Source organism: Bombus impatiens, unplaced genomic scaffold (assembly GCF_000188095.3).
Source record: "Bombus impatiens unplaced genomic scaffold, BIMP_2.2 scf_0225, whole genome shotgun sequence".
Classification (NCBI taxonomy): Eukaryota; Metazoa; Arthropoda; class Insecta; order Hymenoptera; family Apidae; genus Bombus; species Bombus impatiens.
In genome coordinates, this window is record NT_176644.1 from 1,313,262 (window position 1) to 1,332,675 (window position 19,414).

At 38.8% G+C, this 19,414-nt stretch overlaps 1 protein-coding gene across 4 annotated transcripts in view; it reads right to left on the reverse strand.

Annotated features, from left to right (window-relative positions):
* The window catches only part of LOC100749047 (amyloid-beta-like protein), a 46,657-nt gene extending 28,474 nt beyond the window's left edge, over positions 1–18,183 (reverse strand). For 3 of the 4 annotated variants that reach the window (XM_024366669.2, XM_012383943.3, XM_012383944.3), the window contains exon 1: positions 17,831–18,118. In XM_024366669.2, the coding sequence (XP_024222437.1) occupies positions 17,831–17,887 (57 nt within the window). In that variant the 5' untranslated portion in view covers positions 17,888–18,118. Of the gene's footprint in view, positions 1–17,830 lie in introns of all 4 variants that reach the window. The other variant, XM_012383942.3, reaches the window with a different exon arrangement.
* Between the last annotated feature and the right edge of the window lie 1,231 nt (positions 18,184–19,414).

A 19,414-nucleotide genomic window follows, 5' to 3' on the forward strand; every position in this document is an offset into this window, starting at 1 on the left:
TCTCCAAACGTTCAATCTGCGCGAATCTGTTCAAGAGACCATTCGAAGGATTTTTCGCCCCCAAGCTTACGCGAACAATCGAGCTACTTCATATTCAATTTATTCAAGTTATTCGGCTTAGTTTTTATATTTCAAACCGGCAACGAGTTCCGTCCACCGGTTCGCTTTTTCAATTCGCCGACACGTAAAATGGGTAAAACGCGTTTTCAACGTTGCTTTAACTTTTCACCAGATTTTCATTTAAGGGTAATTTGATTCTGTATTCGATGAAATTGTTTGATTTTACGGTAATGGAATAAAACTTGGGAAATGTATTTTCCCTTTGATAACGTCCAACAATTAGTTAATGAAATATTTGAACGGTGTTTTGTTTATTCGATTATTTGTTTAATTGCGTATTGCGACAGCGATTTCGAAAATGGTCCTTGTTGCGTTATTTTATATTTTCTTCGTAATTTCCTACCTTCTAATACGTTTAAAATATCAACTGTAACGCATTTTTAATAAATATTTTTAAATCAGTACGTCGCATAAACCGACGAACCATTTTAGAAAAACCGCGTACTCCGATCTATTTTATTTGCAATCTTTTCTTCTTCTCGAACGTTCAAATTTATCTAACCAACGTTTCGCGTAATTCTAATCAGATCGTTCGGTATCTTTTCAGCGATCGTGGAGACCACTTCGATCGCGGACGTTTCTCGAGATATTCCTCTTTTTTTCTTTACTCGACTATCGCATTTTTATGATCTACGTGCATTGTTATCCGCGCATCTCTGAATTGCCAATGTTTTACCGCGATAATTCGCTTGTTATTAGATATAAAAAAGTTAGAGGGAAAAAGGGCATTTCCCTGGAAACGTCCTTGTCCGATTCGACGTCTTCCAAGCTACGGAAGACCACATTTTTAGAGAAATTGTAGCTTTTAATTTTTGTCATATTTTGTCTTAATACTTTTAAATAAACATCTATTTAATGATATTTAAAATTAACATTGAAAATTCACGTTCAAAATTAACGACGCGTTAGTTTCGTATACGAAATTTATAAACGTCGACGTGGACAGAATTAACGCTGTAAAATTACAGAAAATTATTGGAAATTAAACTTTAACAAACAAAACGTGGATTTATAAACATTTCTATCCTCATTGATATAATTTGGAATAATGAAATTAAGCTACAAATGTAATCTTCTCGCAGATCTTTCTTTTCTATTCGATAAATATTTGTAAAAACTCGCGTATCTCTTCTTATTGTTTCGTATCTGTTTGAACGTGTCTTCAATAGGATACTGCACATATGTAAATACTTTGAACGTTTGCGATGTTTATGATGGAACGAGGGAAGCCGATATTCGGAAAGAGAGTGTGCAGAATCACGCTTTTAAAGCTTTGTCGCTTTTATCGCAAGTGAAATAATCGGTTTTCGTTTTATTCGATACTAAAAGTGAACTTTACGCGATATCGATCGTACGGACTTCTCGTAAATACTATGGCAATTTTACAAACGAAAGAGAGTTTCAACTTTCGAACATCTGGGAACACGATTTTGGCTGATACGTCGATATTCGAAACAACTTCTCCCATCTTTAACGACTCAACATTTCAAACAACTTTATCCCATGACGTTACTACCTGCAGTAAAAAAAAAAAGAATAAAAAATAAAAAAATAAAAGAAAATAAGAAAACGTGCGAATTTTTCCTTCGCCGTTTAACATTATCCACAATCTAATCGGAAGAATCTCGTCGTTCGTACGATCTTCCGCTCGATTAAAATTCGTTTCTTTCGCTGGCGAGCAAGCGCGAGATTAAAGTTACACGCAGGTCTAAAATAAAATAATCGTTTCTCGCTTAAATCAACCTCGTTTACTGTCCGCTCCAACGACTAATCCCATTGCAGGCAAGAAAATCGAACCAGGGCAGCGCCGAAAACGATCAATACAAATTCAACTATCGTCAAACAAACCGACCCGAACCATTACTTCGGCCAACAATCTCAACTGCTCCCTTTCAAACGATTCCAATCTATCCAGGTTGCAGAGGACCGCGCCGAACGAATCTACGAGCGTTTCATTTACACGGCGCTTCGCCGGTCGATCGACGTTTTCACTCGCTTTTCGTCTCGAACGCAGCCAGCGGCCAACGCCTGCTACGATTTCACGTGCCACCGTTTCAACCACGTTTCATCCAGTGCTTTTACCGATCTCCTTTTCTCCGCTCCGCCAACGGACGAGAATGGAAACCGGCACTCTGATTCTCTTTTCTCTTCTGTTCTCGTTTCCGTTGGTTGCATGGCCGGCGCGCGGTATTTTTCATCGGTATCATTGTGCGTCGCCTGGGCCTGTCTCTCCTTTCTCGATCCTATCGATGACGAACGATATTTGACAGAGACGAGACGAAAGGAGACGGCTGTGCTTTCCAACAACTCGAGCAGTTGAAGAGACGAAGACGGTTTGTCGCCAGCCTCCGAGCGATTTTGTCAAACTCTTCATGTAGGAGTTCGAAAGCGACGATCTTTAACCGTTTGAGTGTCAGGGGTCTTTGAAAAAACAGGTTTCAAAAATTCCAAATAACGCGATAGCGTTTGTCTTAATCGATTGCGAAGGGAAACAAGCGCGGCGCAATAACGCTCGTCGTATTTCTTATTTTTATTTAATACATCTATATTATTGTACTATTAGTTTATAAATATTTCGAGTTCTGTTCAATAAAAATTATTGAGAAGATAGCAATGAAATACAAAACACCGTGAGTCGTCTGTAGTGTTCTAATGTACTGCGACTTTTCGACATAAAAAATATACAGCGCTGCTTCCGACTCAAACGGTTAATATATCGATATAGATATATAGGGTGACTGTATTCAACGTAATACTGGAACACGTGATTTCAACCACTTAGCTGTTGTGTAAAAAAGAAATAAAACGATCGTTTCGTTGCGACTTAATTCTATCGAGTTAGCAACCGAGCGATTGTTGTACTCAATTCTTGCAACAATTAAATTATCCAACGTACGAAACAATCTCGTTCGAACGATTATCACTCAAACTGTTTTTGAATATTGGGTTGGCAACTAAGACCACCTAATGACAAAATCCGCAATCACTTAGTTGCCGACCCAATATATTACAACAGTCGTACGTATTCTCTGCTTGACGAGTATACTCGTCGTCGCTTACTTTTTGTCACGCGTTCTAGGAACACGCTTTTCAAAGATGTCGCAACAGCTAACCGGCTATTACTAAATTAAACTAGTAACTCTGCAATTAACCTCTTAACCTACAAATACGGGCATAGTCCGCAGTACGATAATCGGACCAAACGTAAATATTACGAGCATAGCTCGTAGTAAATGATCGGGCCAAACGTAAATATTACGGGCATAGCTCGTAGTAGATGATCGGGCCAAACGTAAATATTACGGGCATAGCTCGTAGTAGATGATCGGACCAAACATAAATATTACGAGCATAGCTCGTAGTACGATGGTCGGACCAAATATAATACAGGGTGGTTGGTAACTGGCGGTACAAGCGGAAAGGGGGTGATTCTACGCGAAAAAAGAAGTCGAAAATGTAAAATAAAAATTTTTCGTTCGAGGCTTTGTTTTCGAGAAAATCGGCTTTGAATTTTGGCTCGGTACGCGTCTCGTTATAACGGATCTCACTGTAGATCGTTGTCCCGAAAAAAAATTTTTATTCTATATTGTCGACTTCTTTTTTCGCGTAGAATCACCCCCTTTCCGCTTGTACCGCCAGTTACCAACCACCCTGTATTATATTTGGTCCGACCATCGTACTACGAGCTATGCTCGTAATATTTGCTTGTTTAGGTTTTCGGCCCAAAATTCTCGAACGTAAATCGTAGGTTAAGGGGTTAATATGAAACATTGCAAATGTAGCTTGCTAAAGCGATATTTTTATCGCACGATAGCCTGCGTTAAATCTTGAGAAAAAGGAAAGAAATCCGAAAAATAACAATCTTACGTAAAGGTACACGCGTTTTTATCCCGTGACCTGAGTAAAGCCGGATAGAGTAGCCGATAGCGTCCCTAGCATCTGTAACATTGGAATGGATCCAACTGTTTAGATTCCTAACTAGTGAAGCAACATTCATGGGTCCACCCAGAACCAGTTATACACTGCATCCAACATTCGTTCGATCTACATGCACCGACAGTGGATGCAAATATCCTCGTTGTTACCATTATATTTTTGTTCCTGTTGTTACCACTGTCGCTATCCTTTGGATTTTTGTTCGACTCTACGTTTCTACGATCTACGAAGAAACGTTGACTTGACACTGGGACTACGGACAGTTAAGACGAAGCTATTTCTACCAAAAACCAGTCACAACGACAGGTCTTCAAAAAGTACCTGATGATAGAATATCGTTATATTTATTGATTTATTACTTTTGTGGCGGCACTCGACGACTCAACTTGTCCACGGCTTCGCGACACAAAGCGATGTACGTCAAAGCGTAAAGTCGACATGCCTAATGTACCATCGACGTCCCTACGGTTCTTCCGCCGAATATTCCGAAGAATCCATCCCAAGAAACGGTCGCGGACATCTAACAAACGCGTGCGTAGTGAGGATACCGAGGGGCAACAAAGAAAAAGAATCCGTTCGGTTTTGAACGAGAAAGCATTCCGTTTCGAACAGCGAAGTGCGAAGGGTCTAGCGCAACAGCGAAGCAAACGCATTCGAGAAGCGCGATTGTTGATCGTTGATCGTTAAATAAACTTTACTGTTGAACGCCGAGAGTATTTCTTGGGCACTTAGATCTAACACCGCCTCGTTTTCATTGTATTATATTATTTCACAGAAGGAATTCCATGTTGTGTAGTACATTTTTGCTAGTTCTAATCCATCTGAGATTATGATCCTTAAACGAGGGTTGGCACATTTATAAGTAGTAGTTTTAGTGTTAACAACCTAAATGCGTTTGCAACGTGAACACCGACGGTGGGTGTCCGATTTTGCCTCAGTACGCAATTTCATAAATATCGTTATGTATCATTGGAAAATATTCGTTGGACAAGAGTAGTAAAAGTGGTTAACTCTTAGCGAACTGCGTCTCTTCAAAAGTCTAGAAAATATAACGTAGAACACAAGGATTGTACCGAATGAACTTCCCAGGGAAAAGTATTAGATCGTCCGTAAAGTTTCTTTCGTTTTATGAGGAAATAATAGACGCACGATGTTCTTTGTTGTACGTTATTTCGTCGAATTACGTACGATCCATTTTGTTCTGTTGAGATAAACACCGTGACATTTCACAGACTTGGTTTCGCGTTCGTACGAAGGTGCATTGTCGTAAAAAACGCGTTTGCGAAAGAAAGACACTTTGCGGACGACCTATTATAAACCTGTTAGACCTTGTTATGTGTTATCACATATCGATTTTACAAATATTATCATAAATCATCCGTACCCTATGGCGAATCGAAAGAAACCCATTTGCATATCCAGGCTTCGACGCGTAATACGGTCGAACAGCATAATTCGTACCAAGAACGTACTTACCTAGACGATATCGATAATCGTAGAGCTAACAATTCGTTGGAAATCGTCAGAGAAAATCACGGCACTCGTCGTGCCACGGAAAGTATCATAACGCTAGAAAGCACGCGCCTATGGCGATCGTATTTTGTTCAGGCACTGACCCGGATCACGACGACTGAATGCCGTGGCTGAACACGTGAAAATCCCAAACCGTTTTAAAGGTTTGCAACAACAGCCTCGAATTTTAGCCCAGTGTATCCAATTGTTTCCAGGTGTCTAACTGTAAGATTAGCGTAGCTGTTCGATACCTGAACAGCTCCTGAAAAGATCAAAGGACAGGAACCATCGTTCGCCTAACCTTTAATTACACCTGTTAAAACGTCGTGCACTCTGCTAACCAGCTGCAGGTGCGAGAGACCAATTAGCCGATACTCGAGAACGTCTGTCAGAGAGTTCGATCTTAATCGTTAGCATCGGCCCAACTGTTGGTCGGCTGCTCGAAAAAGGAATTTCTGTCTACTCGACGAACTTTCCGAAGCTCGTTAAAAAGAGAGGGTGAAGGGGCCGGGGCAACGAACCAGGCGAACGAGTCAGAGTATCCAGAGAGAGAGAGAGAGAGAGGGGGGGAAAGAGGAGAGAGCAAGATTGGCGGCAGTTTCCTTCGACGCGCGTCCGGGAGCGCAGCCCTTTAAAGCTGATTAGCCGATGTTTTATATAAGATTCGATCTAAGTGGATTTACTTAATGCACTTAAAGCGAATCTGACCGCAGCCTTAAGGAGCTTCGGCCACACGCGACACCGAGCGGAACTGAGTTTTTCAGACGCTGACGCACCGAAACGCGACCCTCGTTCTCTTTCTTAAGATGCTCTACGACCACAGCTCGTTCTCTTGCGCGTCCTCCTTCGGACACCTCTTAGCCGACTGTGCCGGTCGATTCGCAGTTCGTTGATAAACGACGGATTCAACGATAGTATGAGACTGTGATAGGGGACGATGATAGTTATTGGTAACGATTAACGACAATTTGTACTTACTTAGGAAAGTTAAACGTTCGCGTAAATAATATACGCGATACGAAAATAGAAGATTAAATTGACCGGCGGTGGTTGACCGAGGAATCGGATGACAAGTTTGCTGTATAATATAAGTTACACAGTGGGAAGGTATATCGTTAAAAAGAAAATGTCAGAACGAATATCTGCGTCCATTAAACGTAAAATATTATGAATATTAACTTTGTGAATTTCGTTGGACGGATTAAAAGGAATATCATTGAAACGTAATAATTTGCTCACTTTCGTCTTTATTGGGAAAAAAGAGAAGCGGAAAATGACGAAACAGAAGGTAGAAACGATAACGAGGGAGAGAAAATTTTGTTTCGTTTGTTAGTTGTTCCAAAGCAACGGTGAACGTTTGTTCCTTAGCGCGATACTTTTTAAACAACGCGATACTTTTTAGAATTTCTATATTTCCTCTGATATTATCAACGTCATTTAGGGGGAATTATTTTTGGTCAGAGTTCGTTATTTATTACAAAGCAAGATTAGATTCTGCAACGTGCACATAGCATGTTACAATATCGCATTATAATCGACCACTGAAACGTAAGCAATTAGTGAATTTAATTCGAAGCTTATAATATATGCGCATTCGTATCTGCTAATTACTATGCTCTTGCGTGTAATTCTATACTAATACATAGTCGTATTATATTCCTATATCTAGTCATATTTTATATATAGCAACCAGATTATAGATTCAAATCCTATAATCCTTGTACAATTTCTACAAAGACAGCGATTTAACCGCTATCTTATACTGGGTGTATCACGCCTATCGCTTGATCGAGAACGATTAAACGATCATAACTTTCGCATTTTATCGAAGCGTTCAAAGCACTGGAGCAACGAAAACGACGAACTACCGAAGGGATAGCGAGGAAATAATATAGAAAACTCATTATACAATGACTAGAAAAGTTATCGACGCGTAATTTTATCCTCTAAGAATTTAGGAACCAGGTTCTACGCTTCGTTTTCATGTCAAACATTCTCTATGGTCGTACGAAAGCATCGTTTAACGATACAAAAGTTGATACACTCGAAGCTAATTAATTAGCATGTAAATGCTGTTATAAATATGTATGTACAGTGGCGTGTCGATATTTTTTCTAGCCACTCTGTATATGACGCGTAAAGTAAAACGAAAATATCCCGCTTGCTATGGAAATTGTCTACGAGTATCTCCAGTAAGTTATACAAGAAAAAAAAGCATTTTGCGATTGTACTATGCACCGTTGTGACAAAGCTGCAACCATACGTCTGTTAGGTTGCTTCGTGCAAGTTGTGTCCGCCAAAGTAAATCAGCGACCAGTTCGATTCGCAAAAATCATCCACCCGCGTTGTGTCTCTTTCGTGAAAATCATTATGCTCTTGCGCGTAATTCTATACTAATACATAGTCGTATTATATTCCTATATATAATCATACTTTATATATGTTGAGGCTATTCGACGTATAAACAGCGAAATTCGTGGATGAATTGTAAGGTAGAAAATACAGGGTGGTTGGTAACTGGTGGTACAAGCGGAAAGGGGGTGATTCTACGCGAAAAAAGAAGTCGAAAATGTAGAATAAAAATTTAAAAATTTAAAAATTTAAAAATTTTAAATTTAAAATTAAAAAATTTAAAATTTAAAAATTTAAAATTCAAAAATTTAAAATTTAAAAATTTAAAAATTTAAAATTTAAAAATTTTTAAATTTTAAAAATTTTTAAAATAACGTCAATCGAGACAACGATCTAGATCCGTTATAACGAGACGCGATAAAGTGCAGGCGTACCGAGCCAAAATTCAAAGTCGATTTTCTCGAAAACAAAGCCTCCAACGAAAAATTTTTATTTTACATTTTCGACTTCTTTTTTCGCGTAGAATCGCCCTCTTTATGCTTGTGCCACCAGTTACCAACCACCCTGTATATGTTATTTGACGTATAGACAGAGAAACTCGTGGGTGAATTGTAAGGTAGAAAATATATTTTAATACAGGAGCGTAATTATGAGTAAGAATACAATTTGAACTGGTCCACATTCACACGCTAGCAGCGTTACCCTGCAACTGAAAACCCCGAAGCCAACGTCGTCTGTCTACTGTTTATGGTCTGCCTTCGTCGCAGTCTTTTGTCTATACGCTGTCAATACGCTGCCTTCAGTGCTTGAGAAAATTAAAAAGACCAGATGTAGAGTTCTCTTAGAAATGGTGTCCACTTCAACAATATATAGCAACCAGATTATAGATTCAAATCCTATAATCCTTGTACAATTTCTACAAAGACAACGATTTTACCGCTATCTTGCGCCAAGCGTATTACGCCTATCGTCTGATCGAGAAAGATTAAACGATCATAATTTTCCCATCTTATCGAAGCGTTCAAAGCACTGCAGCAACGAAAACGACGAACTACCGAAAGGATAGAAAGGAAATAATGTAGAGAACGCATTATACGTAGTACGAATAATACGCTACGTTTCTCTAACTTGAAATCGTTGTAAGATTTAATAACCTACATATAAGAAGAGAAGAATATAATATTCCTCTGAGGCTCGCAGCCGTAACCCAATATAAAAGGACGGCAGACTGCAGAGAAGATAGCTGGGATAATGCTTTGCAATTATTCGGCCACAATCATGTCGGCGGAATGAGAACAGCTAGAAACGAGCGCACGATTACAAATACAATACGCGAACGATAGTAAGCGAAGTTATATTTTTGCTCATTAACGTTTATCGTTGCTCGAACGATTTTAAAAATACAAACCGTGTCGGTAATTTGGAATTTCGATGAATCGCCTACACAGCGAATACATTTCAAGTATGTTACGTTAGTCGAGTAATTTTCCATCGAATTGTATCCATTTTCCTATCGTTGATAAATTCGTTTAATTCGTACGAAATGTACGAAATAATTGTTATCGATTGTCCGGTTTCAATTTTACCTTCATACAATTATTAATAAATATCGTGGTAATATTTATATATTTTATATTTGTGTTTCGATTGTTGTATTTCAAGTGTACTTACAGTTAGATCGTCGCGATACGAATATTTGGCATAAGCACGATCCGTTTCCAACGTTTTTCAACGAAAGAAGAATCATCGAAATCGATAGGCGAGAATTTTTATCTCGATCCTTGGAAATTGGAAGAAATTTATAGTAGAATCTATCGACGTTTGTTAAAATTTATACTCGCGAAAGAAAATAGCAGGAAATCGAGTTCTCGCGTGCTTCATTATACAGAGAGAAAAAGGTGTCATTGCTCTAAAACAATTGCCTGGCCAATGAAGAAGTAAAATACGAAAGCTTTCTGAACGAACAAGAACAGTCGAGTGGAAAAATGACATAATTCTCTAAGACTATAAGTACAAAAATGTCGAAATAGTCCAGCATCCTTGTGTATGTAGAAATTTACTTTTATAAATATGTTATCTATATTGTTTTAGAAATATTTTATAAATAGCAATCTGTTTTATACAATACGTGGTCTAAAAATCAGTCTCCATGGTTCTTCCAGCTAAAAAACTGTTTCGAACAAAAGTTAATCGGCTTTCAGTCGAGTACAGATTGCAATATTATGAATTTAAAAAAAAGTCATGTTTCGATCAAGAGTCAATGTCACCGTCATTTTTTTTTTTTTTTTAATGGAACAATGAATTTTTTTTATATTCCGTTCGATTTTAATTCTAATTATGCATTGTTCCGTTTAAAAGAATAAACGTCACTTTGACTCTTCATCGAAGTAAAAACGTCGTTCAAGTCCGCGCGATATTGTATTATAACTTGCAATCGATCGGTAGCTGATCGACTTTCCTTCGAAATATTCTGTTGTCCGACTATCGAAAATAACTGAAAGATCGTGGCAATTGATTTTTAGACCATCCTTCATACGGAGTTTCTTATTTTACGTTTCTGTTCGAACCCGTAGATCGTTGAAGTTTAAGAATACAAGCGATAAAAGCATAGACAATAAGAAATAGAAGAATTACCTTCTAAGGTCGAGTCCGAGTCGTTGATTGCGAGTCTAAATGTTAAGTACGAGAGTTAAAAGAGTGGAGCTCGGTGGTTAGAAAAGTAAACGACAAGGGTAAACGGAAGAGAAAAGTAACTGGAGATCCGCTGCAGCTCGCAGAGGAAGAGCTATGAAAAATAAATAAATGATATAATTTATTTATTTATTTTTCAGCTTCGCGGTACAGGAAAGAAGACCTGGCTTACGTATTTCTAACTCCCACTCGTTGCCATACTTTAATTAGGCCATCCATCACGTTCAAAGGTCCACACCCATCCACACTCTCATCCCAAACACACATATTCCCTTTTACATCTATCAAATTACATATACTAAATTAAACACATATATCTTTATTTCTCTTAAGCTACACACACACACACACGCACGCACGCATACTGTGCAATACGTAACCCATGTAATATCGCAGTAATGTGTTTTCATATTTAACGCGATACAGATTTCCCTATCAGAGTTTGACTTTAGCCGAAGTTTCGGTAAATTGAACATTTTCTCGTTTGTACCGCGTTCCCTTCAACTTCTCAGCTGTTAGAGCACTTTGGAAATTCGAAATGGCTGTAAAGCAAGACCGCGAAAAGCGACGTTCATTATGCAACAAGCTAATGGCGGAGAGTATTTCTTGGAATTTAGTATTTCGTTATTTGTCAGAAGTTGCTGATAAATTATTCCCATGCAATCTCGCCAGACCTACGGTACACGCAACTTTGTATCGATTAGGATACAGGAACGAGCTTCGAATTCTCCGAACAACCCAATACACATCTAAAATACTCGAAAATAGAGCTACCGATAACATTCTCGGTGCATATCCACAATATCGTTATGGATAATCCGATGAATCAAATTTCCAGCAGCTCTCCCGTCAAACTTTACTTAGGTTCGATAGTATCGGGACCAACGACGATTCGCTTAATTCGATTTGTATTGGATTGGCAACTAAGAGATTGCGGACTTTGTCATTAGGTGGTATTGACAAAATCCGCAATCACTTAGTTGCCAACTCAATAGCTCTCGCTCGAAATCAACATTTTAAAACGCTTGCACGTATGTGGCGCTTGGAAATACAAGAAATGTATTTTGAAATCCTATATCGTATAGAAAGTTTTTCTGCTTCTACGACTAATTGGATTTCTGTTTACAGACATTCCCTTATTTACCTTTGTCATTTTTCCCACTTGGCAGATTCCATTTCTTTGATCGAAGGATTTTCTATATGAACACCGGCGCCAATATCGAAGTTATATTTATCGCAAGAGAAAGAGAACTGCGGGTTTCGTGGCCGAAAATTTTACATCAAAAGCGCAAAGGTTTCTTATTAATATAATAATAAATATATATATATATATTAGTAATATATTAATGATATTAGTCGACTAGGAATTTGTAGTACACTCGAGAAAGCAATTTCCTATCGATTTTAAGCGGCTTTTTACCAAAATTACCGCAGACTGAAACTATTAGCTTATCCAAGAAGTTTCTTCCGTTTCATAAGGAATTAATAGACGCGCGACATTTTTGCTTTTATATTATTTTATCGAATTATGAGAATGAACCGTTCTCCAAACAAAATGAATTATACATAATTCTATAAAATAATATAAAGCATCTGTTACTTGCTCAGAAAACGAAAGATAGTTTTTCGACAATCTAATATATTAGGTGATCCTATAAGTTCGTGTCCACTTTTGTGTACACATTTCATGTGTCGATTTATAAACATACGGCGATAAGGGACCAACGCACTTGAGCTTAGCTGACCGAGAACAGGCTAGAGCAGATTTTCGTGGGTATAAGATCGTAATATAGAGAACACAGTGATTTCTAACGGTAAAAAATCACGAGTGAAATGCATATCCATTTTCGACATCTCGTGTTATATGAATTTCGGAAAGGAAGTTCCGTAACGATTGCCACGAAAAACATATGTGCTGTTTACGGAGAAAATGCGCTTTCATCTCGCACCTGTAGGAAGTGGTTCCAACGTTTTAGAGCTGGGAATTTCTATTTAGAAGACGAGGAAAGCCCGAGCGTTCTCCTCGGACGGACGAAGATAAAATTCGGGATGTCGTTGAAAAATCACGAAGTTTGACACAAGAGATGTCGAATATTCTGAAAATACCTAAGACAACGATTCGTAGGTGTTTAAAAAAAAATAACATATATAACCGCTGGAAAAATGGCACGAACTTATGGGATCACCTAATACTCTCTCGTTGCAACAACCTCTTCGATCATACTTGGAAAATAAACAAAGTTGCCTGGAAATTCGCAGTACCTGTCGATAATTGATCAACGATCGTTATAATAACGTTTCTGCTGTAGAAAATTCGCGATTGCGCTGCACATTCGTATTGCACGAAAGTAGCCAAACGCGTATCGATTCATCCGCGAGGAATTCGACTACGATTCTGTATTGTGTTTTATGTACCGGTCGATATTAAATCCAAATATCTAAATTTAGGTCGTCGAGCTAGCTGTTAATTTATAAGCACCGGTGAAACTACTTCACGTCACCGTCTGTTATCCGAATGGCCCTTACGGGTGCACTGACGATTTATTAACACCGTATTGTTAAAAGCTCTCGAAGCGTTCACAAGCAGAAGAGAAACCGGCGTTGCAACCGGAGGGGTTGTTCCATGGAAAAACACAGCGAGTTCCGTATCGTTCTCAATCGTTCGCCAAGTTAATAACCACGCGAATCGACTTCTCGAACAAGACTTACCGGTCATTAATCTCCGCGTCGAATCTCTCGACAAATCTGCCAGAAAATCAATAAATACGAACTTATCGCGCTTTTCCCGCGTGCTTTTCATTTCCCACTTCCTTCTGCAAATACATTCGCGTCCTGCTATGCCGAGTTCTTTTCAATTCGCGTGGCTATTACGAAATGAAATTTCGAGAATTTCCTTCGCCTTTTTCGTTATTATCTCTCCTTCTAAATACTGTGAAATTTTGTGAAATTTGAAAAAAGAAGAAATAAATGCAATTATTATCCCGTATCTCTCTGACGAATTATCAGTTGGGTTGGCAACTAAGTTATTGCGGATTTTGTCATTAAGTGGTATTGACAAAGTGCGCAATCACTTAGTTGCCAACCCAATATCTTCTCAAATTATAGAAAGTCGTTGTTATCTCCCTTTCCAACTACTGATTTTATGAAATTTAAAAGAAGAAGAAATAAATGCAATTATCATCCCACATCTCTGTGACGAATTATCAGTTGCCTTGGCAACTAAGTTATTGCGGATTTTGTCATTAGTTGGTATTGACAAAGTCCGCAATCACTTAGTTGCCAACCCAATATCTTCTCAAATTATAGAAAGTCGTTGTTATCTCCCCTTCCAACTACTGATTTTGTCAAATTTGGAAAAAGAAGAAATAAATGCAATTATCATCCCACATCTCTGTGACGAATTATCAGTTGCCTTGGCAACTAAGTTATTGCGGATTTTGTCATTAGTTGGTATTGACAAAGTCCGCAATCACTTAGTTGCCAACCCAATATCTTCTCAAATTATAGAAAGTCGTTGTTATCTCCCCTTCCAACTACTGATTTTGTCAAATTTGGAAAAAGAAGAAATAAATGCAATTATCATCCCACATCTCTGTGACGAATTATCAGTTGGGTTGGCAACTAAGTTATTGCGGATTTTGTCGTTAGTTGGTATTGACAAAGTCCGCAATCACTTAGTTGCCAACCCAATATCTTCTTAAATTATAGAAAGTCGTTCTTATCTCTCCTTCCAACTACTGATTTTGTGAAATTTAAAAAAAGAAGAAATAAATGCAATTATCATCCCACATCTCTGTGTGTGAATTATCAATTGCCTTGGCAACTAAGTTATTGCGGATTTTATCGTTAGATGATATTGACAAACTCCGCAATCACTTAGTTGCCAACGCAATATTTTCTCGAATTATAAAAAGTCACCTCGCGTCTTTGATTTATATCAGATACGCTTCCATAACGCGTATCCATAGTTCTATCGGATTTTTCGCAATTTGCACAAACGATAACTCGTTTCGTTCGCTCGTTAGTTAGCCAGTATTTAACATGCGAACGCTGCACACTTAGTTAGTAGCTTAACGCGCGAAACATTTGGAACAAGGGGCGCCGAATAGCGAAATAAACCGGCATTCTCATGAATTTATGATTCGCGCAATTTATCAAACCACTAGGCTGAATCGCATAAACTGCAACGTATTTGCCGCTCTCTTTTTCGTAACAAACTCTTTCGCGCATCCAGCCGTTGGACACTGGGACTCGGGCGCGTTGCGCGAGATTTTCATTTCCAGCCACTCGATTAATCGTCGCTAAATTATCGCGGGGCGTGTGACGCGGTATTTCGCGCGAGTAAATCATTTGCGTTCGCTTGCCATTCGGCGTAATAATTGCGCAATCGATTCCGTTAGCGTATTAATACGCAGTTCGATTAAAAAAAACGAGACAAAAAAGGGAGAAAGAAGCAGATAAGCGGAATAAATAGAGGAAAAGAAAAACTAGAGAAAAAAATAGGGAAAAGAGGGGCGGACGAAAAAACGAGAGAAAATAGCGATGTGAAAGGTGACCTTAAAAGAATCTGCGTCGAAAATGAAAAATGCATTGAAACTCTTTCGTCCTCATTTACTCCGTCCTCCATTACCAGAGCATTTTCTCGTACGCCAGCATGGGGACAAGGAGCCGCATTTAAGCGACGGAATATCTTTCTTTTTTCCTTCTTCTTTCTCTTCTTTCCCTCCTCTCTTTCCTTCCCTTTTCTCTCTTTTTTTTTTTTCTTATTCCGTAAAAACCAGGCTTTACGGCGAGAAATGGGACCGCGGGAAATGAGGAAACATCGAAAAGCACGGCAGATCTTTAACTGTGCGTTTCAATCGTGCGACACCGCGTGCCTTTAGCTACGTGGCGAATCTAGGTGAAGATCGTAATTGCTGTTAAGTACAAAACCGCTGGAATATCCAGAAAACCCGATGTGGCTGCGTCAATGAATTTTCGCTTCACTGCGGTGATTCGATTCTGATATTCGAAGAATGCAACCCGTTGACGACGAACAAAAGTTTTATTCCGATCGCCAATTGAAATATTTGTGTCCGACAATGGGACAATATCGTGAAAGCAATATCGTAACGAAGTATAGCATATTCCTTTATTCGTGTTTAAAAAACTGTAAATTTAAGGATTTGAGAATGGGTACATCGAGAATAATCGTGATTTGTTCGATGATTTATAACAATTACGTAAATTGTTCTGTCGTTCGGAAGTTCGTTTAGAAATTTTGAAGAAACAGCGAGTCGAGACAATATCCAGAAGAAGCGAATCAATTTGATAAAATACGCGAGTTTCGTACTCTTACTAAATTTGCTTACGATGTTTTCTTGAAACATGTTTCCATGAAAAATATTCATTTCTCGAAGCTATCGATTTTCATATTCTAGATGCTAGGTAAGCCATCGGAGTTTCCGCAAAACTTCGTCAGTTTGTCATCTACACATCGATGGAAGGCTTGTGTCATTGGACCGAACAAGTTGCTCTCCCTGTTTAACTTCGGATATAATAATAATAATAAAAATCAAAAGATCAACGAAGTCGTAGTCATCGTACTATTTATCCGTGATTTTCGTCCGTTAATCGGACGATCTTGCCTATTTCGTATTCTGTAGTCGTATTCCATGACCAAACGGTGCGATACATCTTGCCAGTAGGAACTTTTCCATCTATTAGACACGATTCTATTTCGTAGTAATGGCGACGAACGAGCACGTAAATTGAACTGTCACACGGAATTAACGTTAACGAGAAAATCGTTGGCAAATCCGTTTCCCGACTTACGTATTTGCAATCTCTTTGCTTTGTCTGTGCCTCCGTAGTTTTGCCTATGTTCGTTCGTGCGTGATAATTTGCGCATACACAAGGTTACTCCCCCGAGATAGATGCGCTTTGAAACGTTTTAAAAGCGAACGCTTCCTAAGGACCGTGCTTCTTTTTTTCCACCCCGGCAAAAAAGAACACACCGAAAGTTGCGCGGCGACGCTTCGACACTGTTAACACTTTGCCAACCAGAATTTCAAACTAACATTCTTATCGAACGTTACATAAGGACGCTCGAAGCAACATTTCCAACGTGAGTCAGTTGAAAGTCGATTTACAGTCGTTTTACGACCCGATGAAAACCACGAATTACGATCTCGTTGATAATTAATGCATTTCTTAAGCTAACGTTCTTATCGAACGTTACATAAAGACGTTAGAAGAGAAATTTCAAATGTAAAAGATTGACAACGCGAATTACGATTTCGTTGACAATTATTTGATTTTCGAAGAAACGAGCGATTCGATGTGTATAAAATTAACGATTAACACTGCAACTACTACGGTAGTCAAAATGACCAATTCGTAATTTTTCATACGAGTTTCGTATAACGTTTTAGTACAGTTTTAAGAATTCGAATGATTTTTACAAAATATATGAACAAGTGGTAAATAATTTTTCTTCTTAAATTCTTCTCCTCGTATATATCTTTGGTTTTAATTTTTCTCGTGCAAGTTCCACTCTTTATGTAATATAACACAGCATCTAACATAGTCTTATTCCAAGAATCTCTGCACGAAGAAATCTTTACTCGTTAAACCCAATTCCCGATCAAGAATCTAGGCGATTCGATAAAAAAGAGGAATTGGTATCGTCGCGTTACGATATATGACATTAACGTTTAAAATAGCCAGGAAAGTAGCGAGGACAGGATATCGTGAAATATATAACGTCAGATCGAATTAATGCCGCTTGGTCGCATGGAAAGAGCGTTGGAGTCCAGTAGGCGGTTATGTATCGCGTAGTCCTCGAACGAAAGCAAACACATTCTCGTAACGTCGAGCTGTCGATCGTTACAGAGACGTACACGGTATAATGCACTCTAAATGAACGCATCAAGCATCGTGCGGTGGCATCGATCGAAGCACCATGAACAATTTGACAGGTAGCACACACGGCTTAATTGGCAAGCATTTAAGGGGAATTTCCACGGGACAGGTACACCGTGGCTACTACATCGATCGTGATGCGCGTTGCGCGTGACATTTGCCGCTTGTTCGACGAGAGGGTAAAAAAATAAAAATTGTCATCGAGACTGGTCGCGAATAAATTGTCCGAGGCGATCGATTCCAATTAGTCGTAAGTCTACGCGTTATCTGTTCTATGTTTCTTCTATTTCATAGCTAAATTGATACAGGTACTCACTTGGACCCGGCAGACCATCAAGACGCCCAGCAGTGCGGGCACCAGCATCCCCTTCATCTTCCTTCGTTTGGTCGACTCTCTATAAAACTCCCCGCACGATGTCTATGTGTGTCGTTTCGATTTCAGGCCGGTTACGATTTCCTGACTCGTCTCGATCTTCTACGAAAAAACGACGACGCACTGATTGAACAAACGGCAGAAACGTTGCTGAACAATTTGCTGTATGCAAGCCACCACTCACCCGCCGTATACGAGAGCACAGCGTACTACTGTGACACTGCTGCTGGGTGGGTCGCTTCACGAGAAATCAAGATGGAGGTGAAGCGCGGCGCCGGTGCCGCTGAAACGATTCGACCAATCAAAAGCTGTCACTAGATGACCGCGCCGGAGGGTGCGTTCACATGCGCGCAATGGTCAGTCGATAATGTAGCGGGAATATCGTGATTTTAAACGGTATTACATACTTCGAACGAAATTGTCAACTTTCGACAGATTTTCCGCCGGAAATGTTGCTTTCAACGAAACACCTGACTACTCTATTCTATCCAGACTACTAATACTAATCGGTGGAATAACTTTTACACGAACCGATGACTTAAAACGAGTATTTCGAAATTTTCTTGTTTTATTTCTCACGTACAATATCACTTTTCTAATTAAAAGTAACTGAACTAAAGTACAGTGTTTTTAAGGAAATACGTGTAATCATGATCGACGATGCATTATTGAGATTGGAAAAATTGTATTTTAAGAAATTTAATAAAAAAAGAATAGTTATAAATTATTTTCTAGAAACGAGTTTACATACTACCGCTTTTTATTTATAAAATCACCTTGAAAATGTTTTCTGCTTTGTTTGCGTGCGCGCGTGAGCTCACGTTTTACAAAATTTTGTGATATTTAAATGTAAAGTTGGAAAACAAATTCAGCATACGAAAATCCGGGAAAAGATGTGTATAATATCCGCGTTCAGTCTTCGTTCGAAACGTTCGTTTATTTTCTGTGAAAATTTCTCTCCTTTCTTTTTTTCTTTTTTCACTAAAAATTTACAACGTCGATGAAACGTACAAAATAAGAAGAAACTGAAATGCCGAATCGATATATCGCGAAAGTAGTTTACGCTATAATTAAGATATCCACGTATCGTTAAAATTTAATAAGATTAAATTGATAACATTAGTATCATCGAATAATAATCGCGTTTTAACATATGTAATAAATATTGACCGAATCGTACAGTACTCATTACCATTCCGAATACGTGTACGATTAACAACGCATAATTGCATAAATATTCGGTTAAACCATAAATTCAATCCGTCTATATTTCAGGCGTTTCAAGTATTTAATACGGTGAACCGAATCGTCCAGCCAACGAATAGAGAACTGGCTAATACCGAGCGATGACAGAATTTGGCGCGTCATCCGTCGCAGTCGCCTGACACCTCGGGTTTCGATTTCAAACGGGGGAAAAAAAGAGGAAACCAGAATAAACGTGGTATCCGCGCTCGCTATACATGCGCATGATTGAAAGGAAACATCGTCGAATATTTTTAAGGTCGGTCGATCAGTTTGACGATTTGG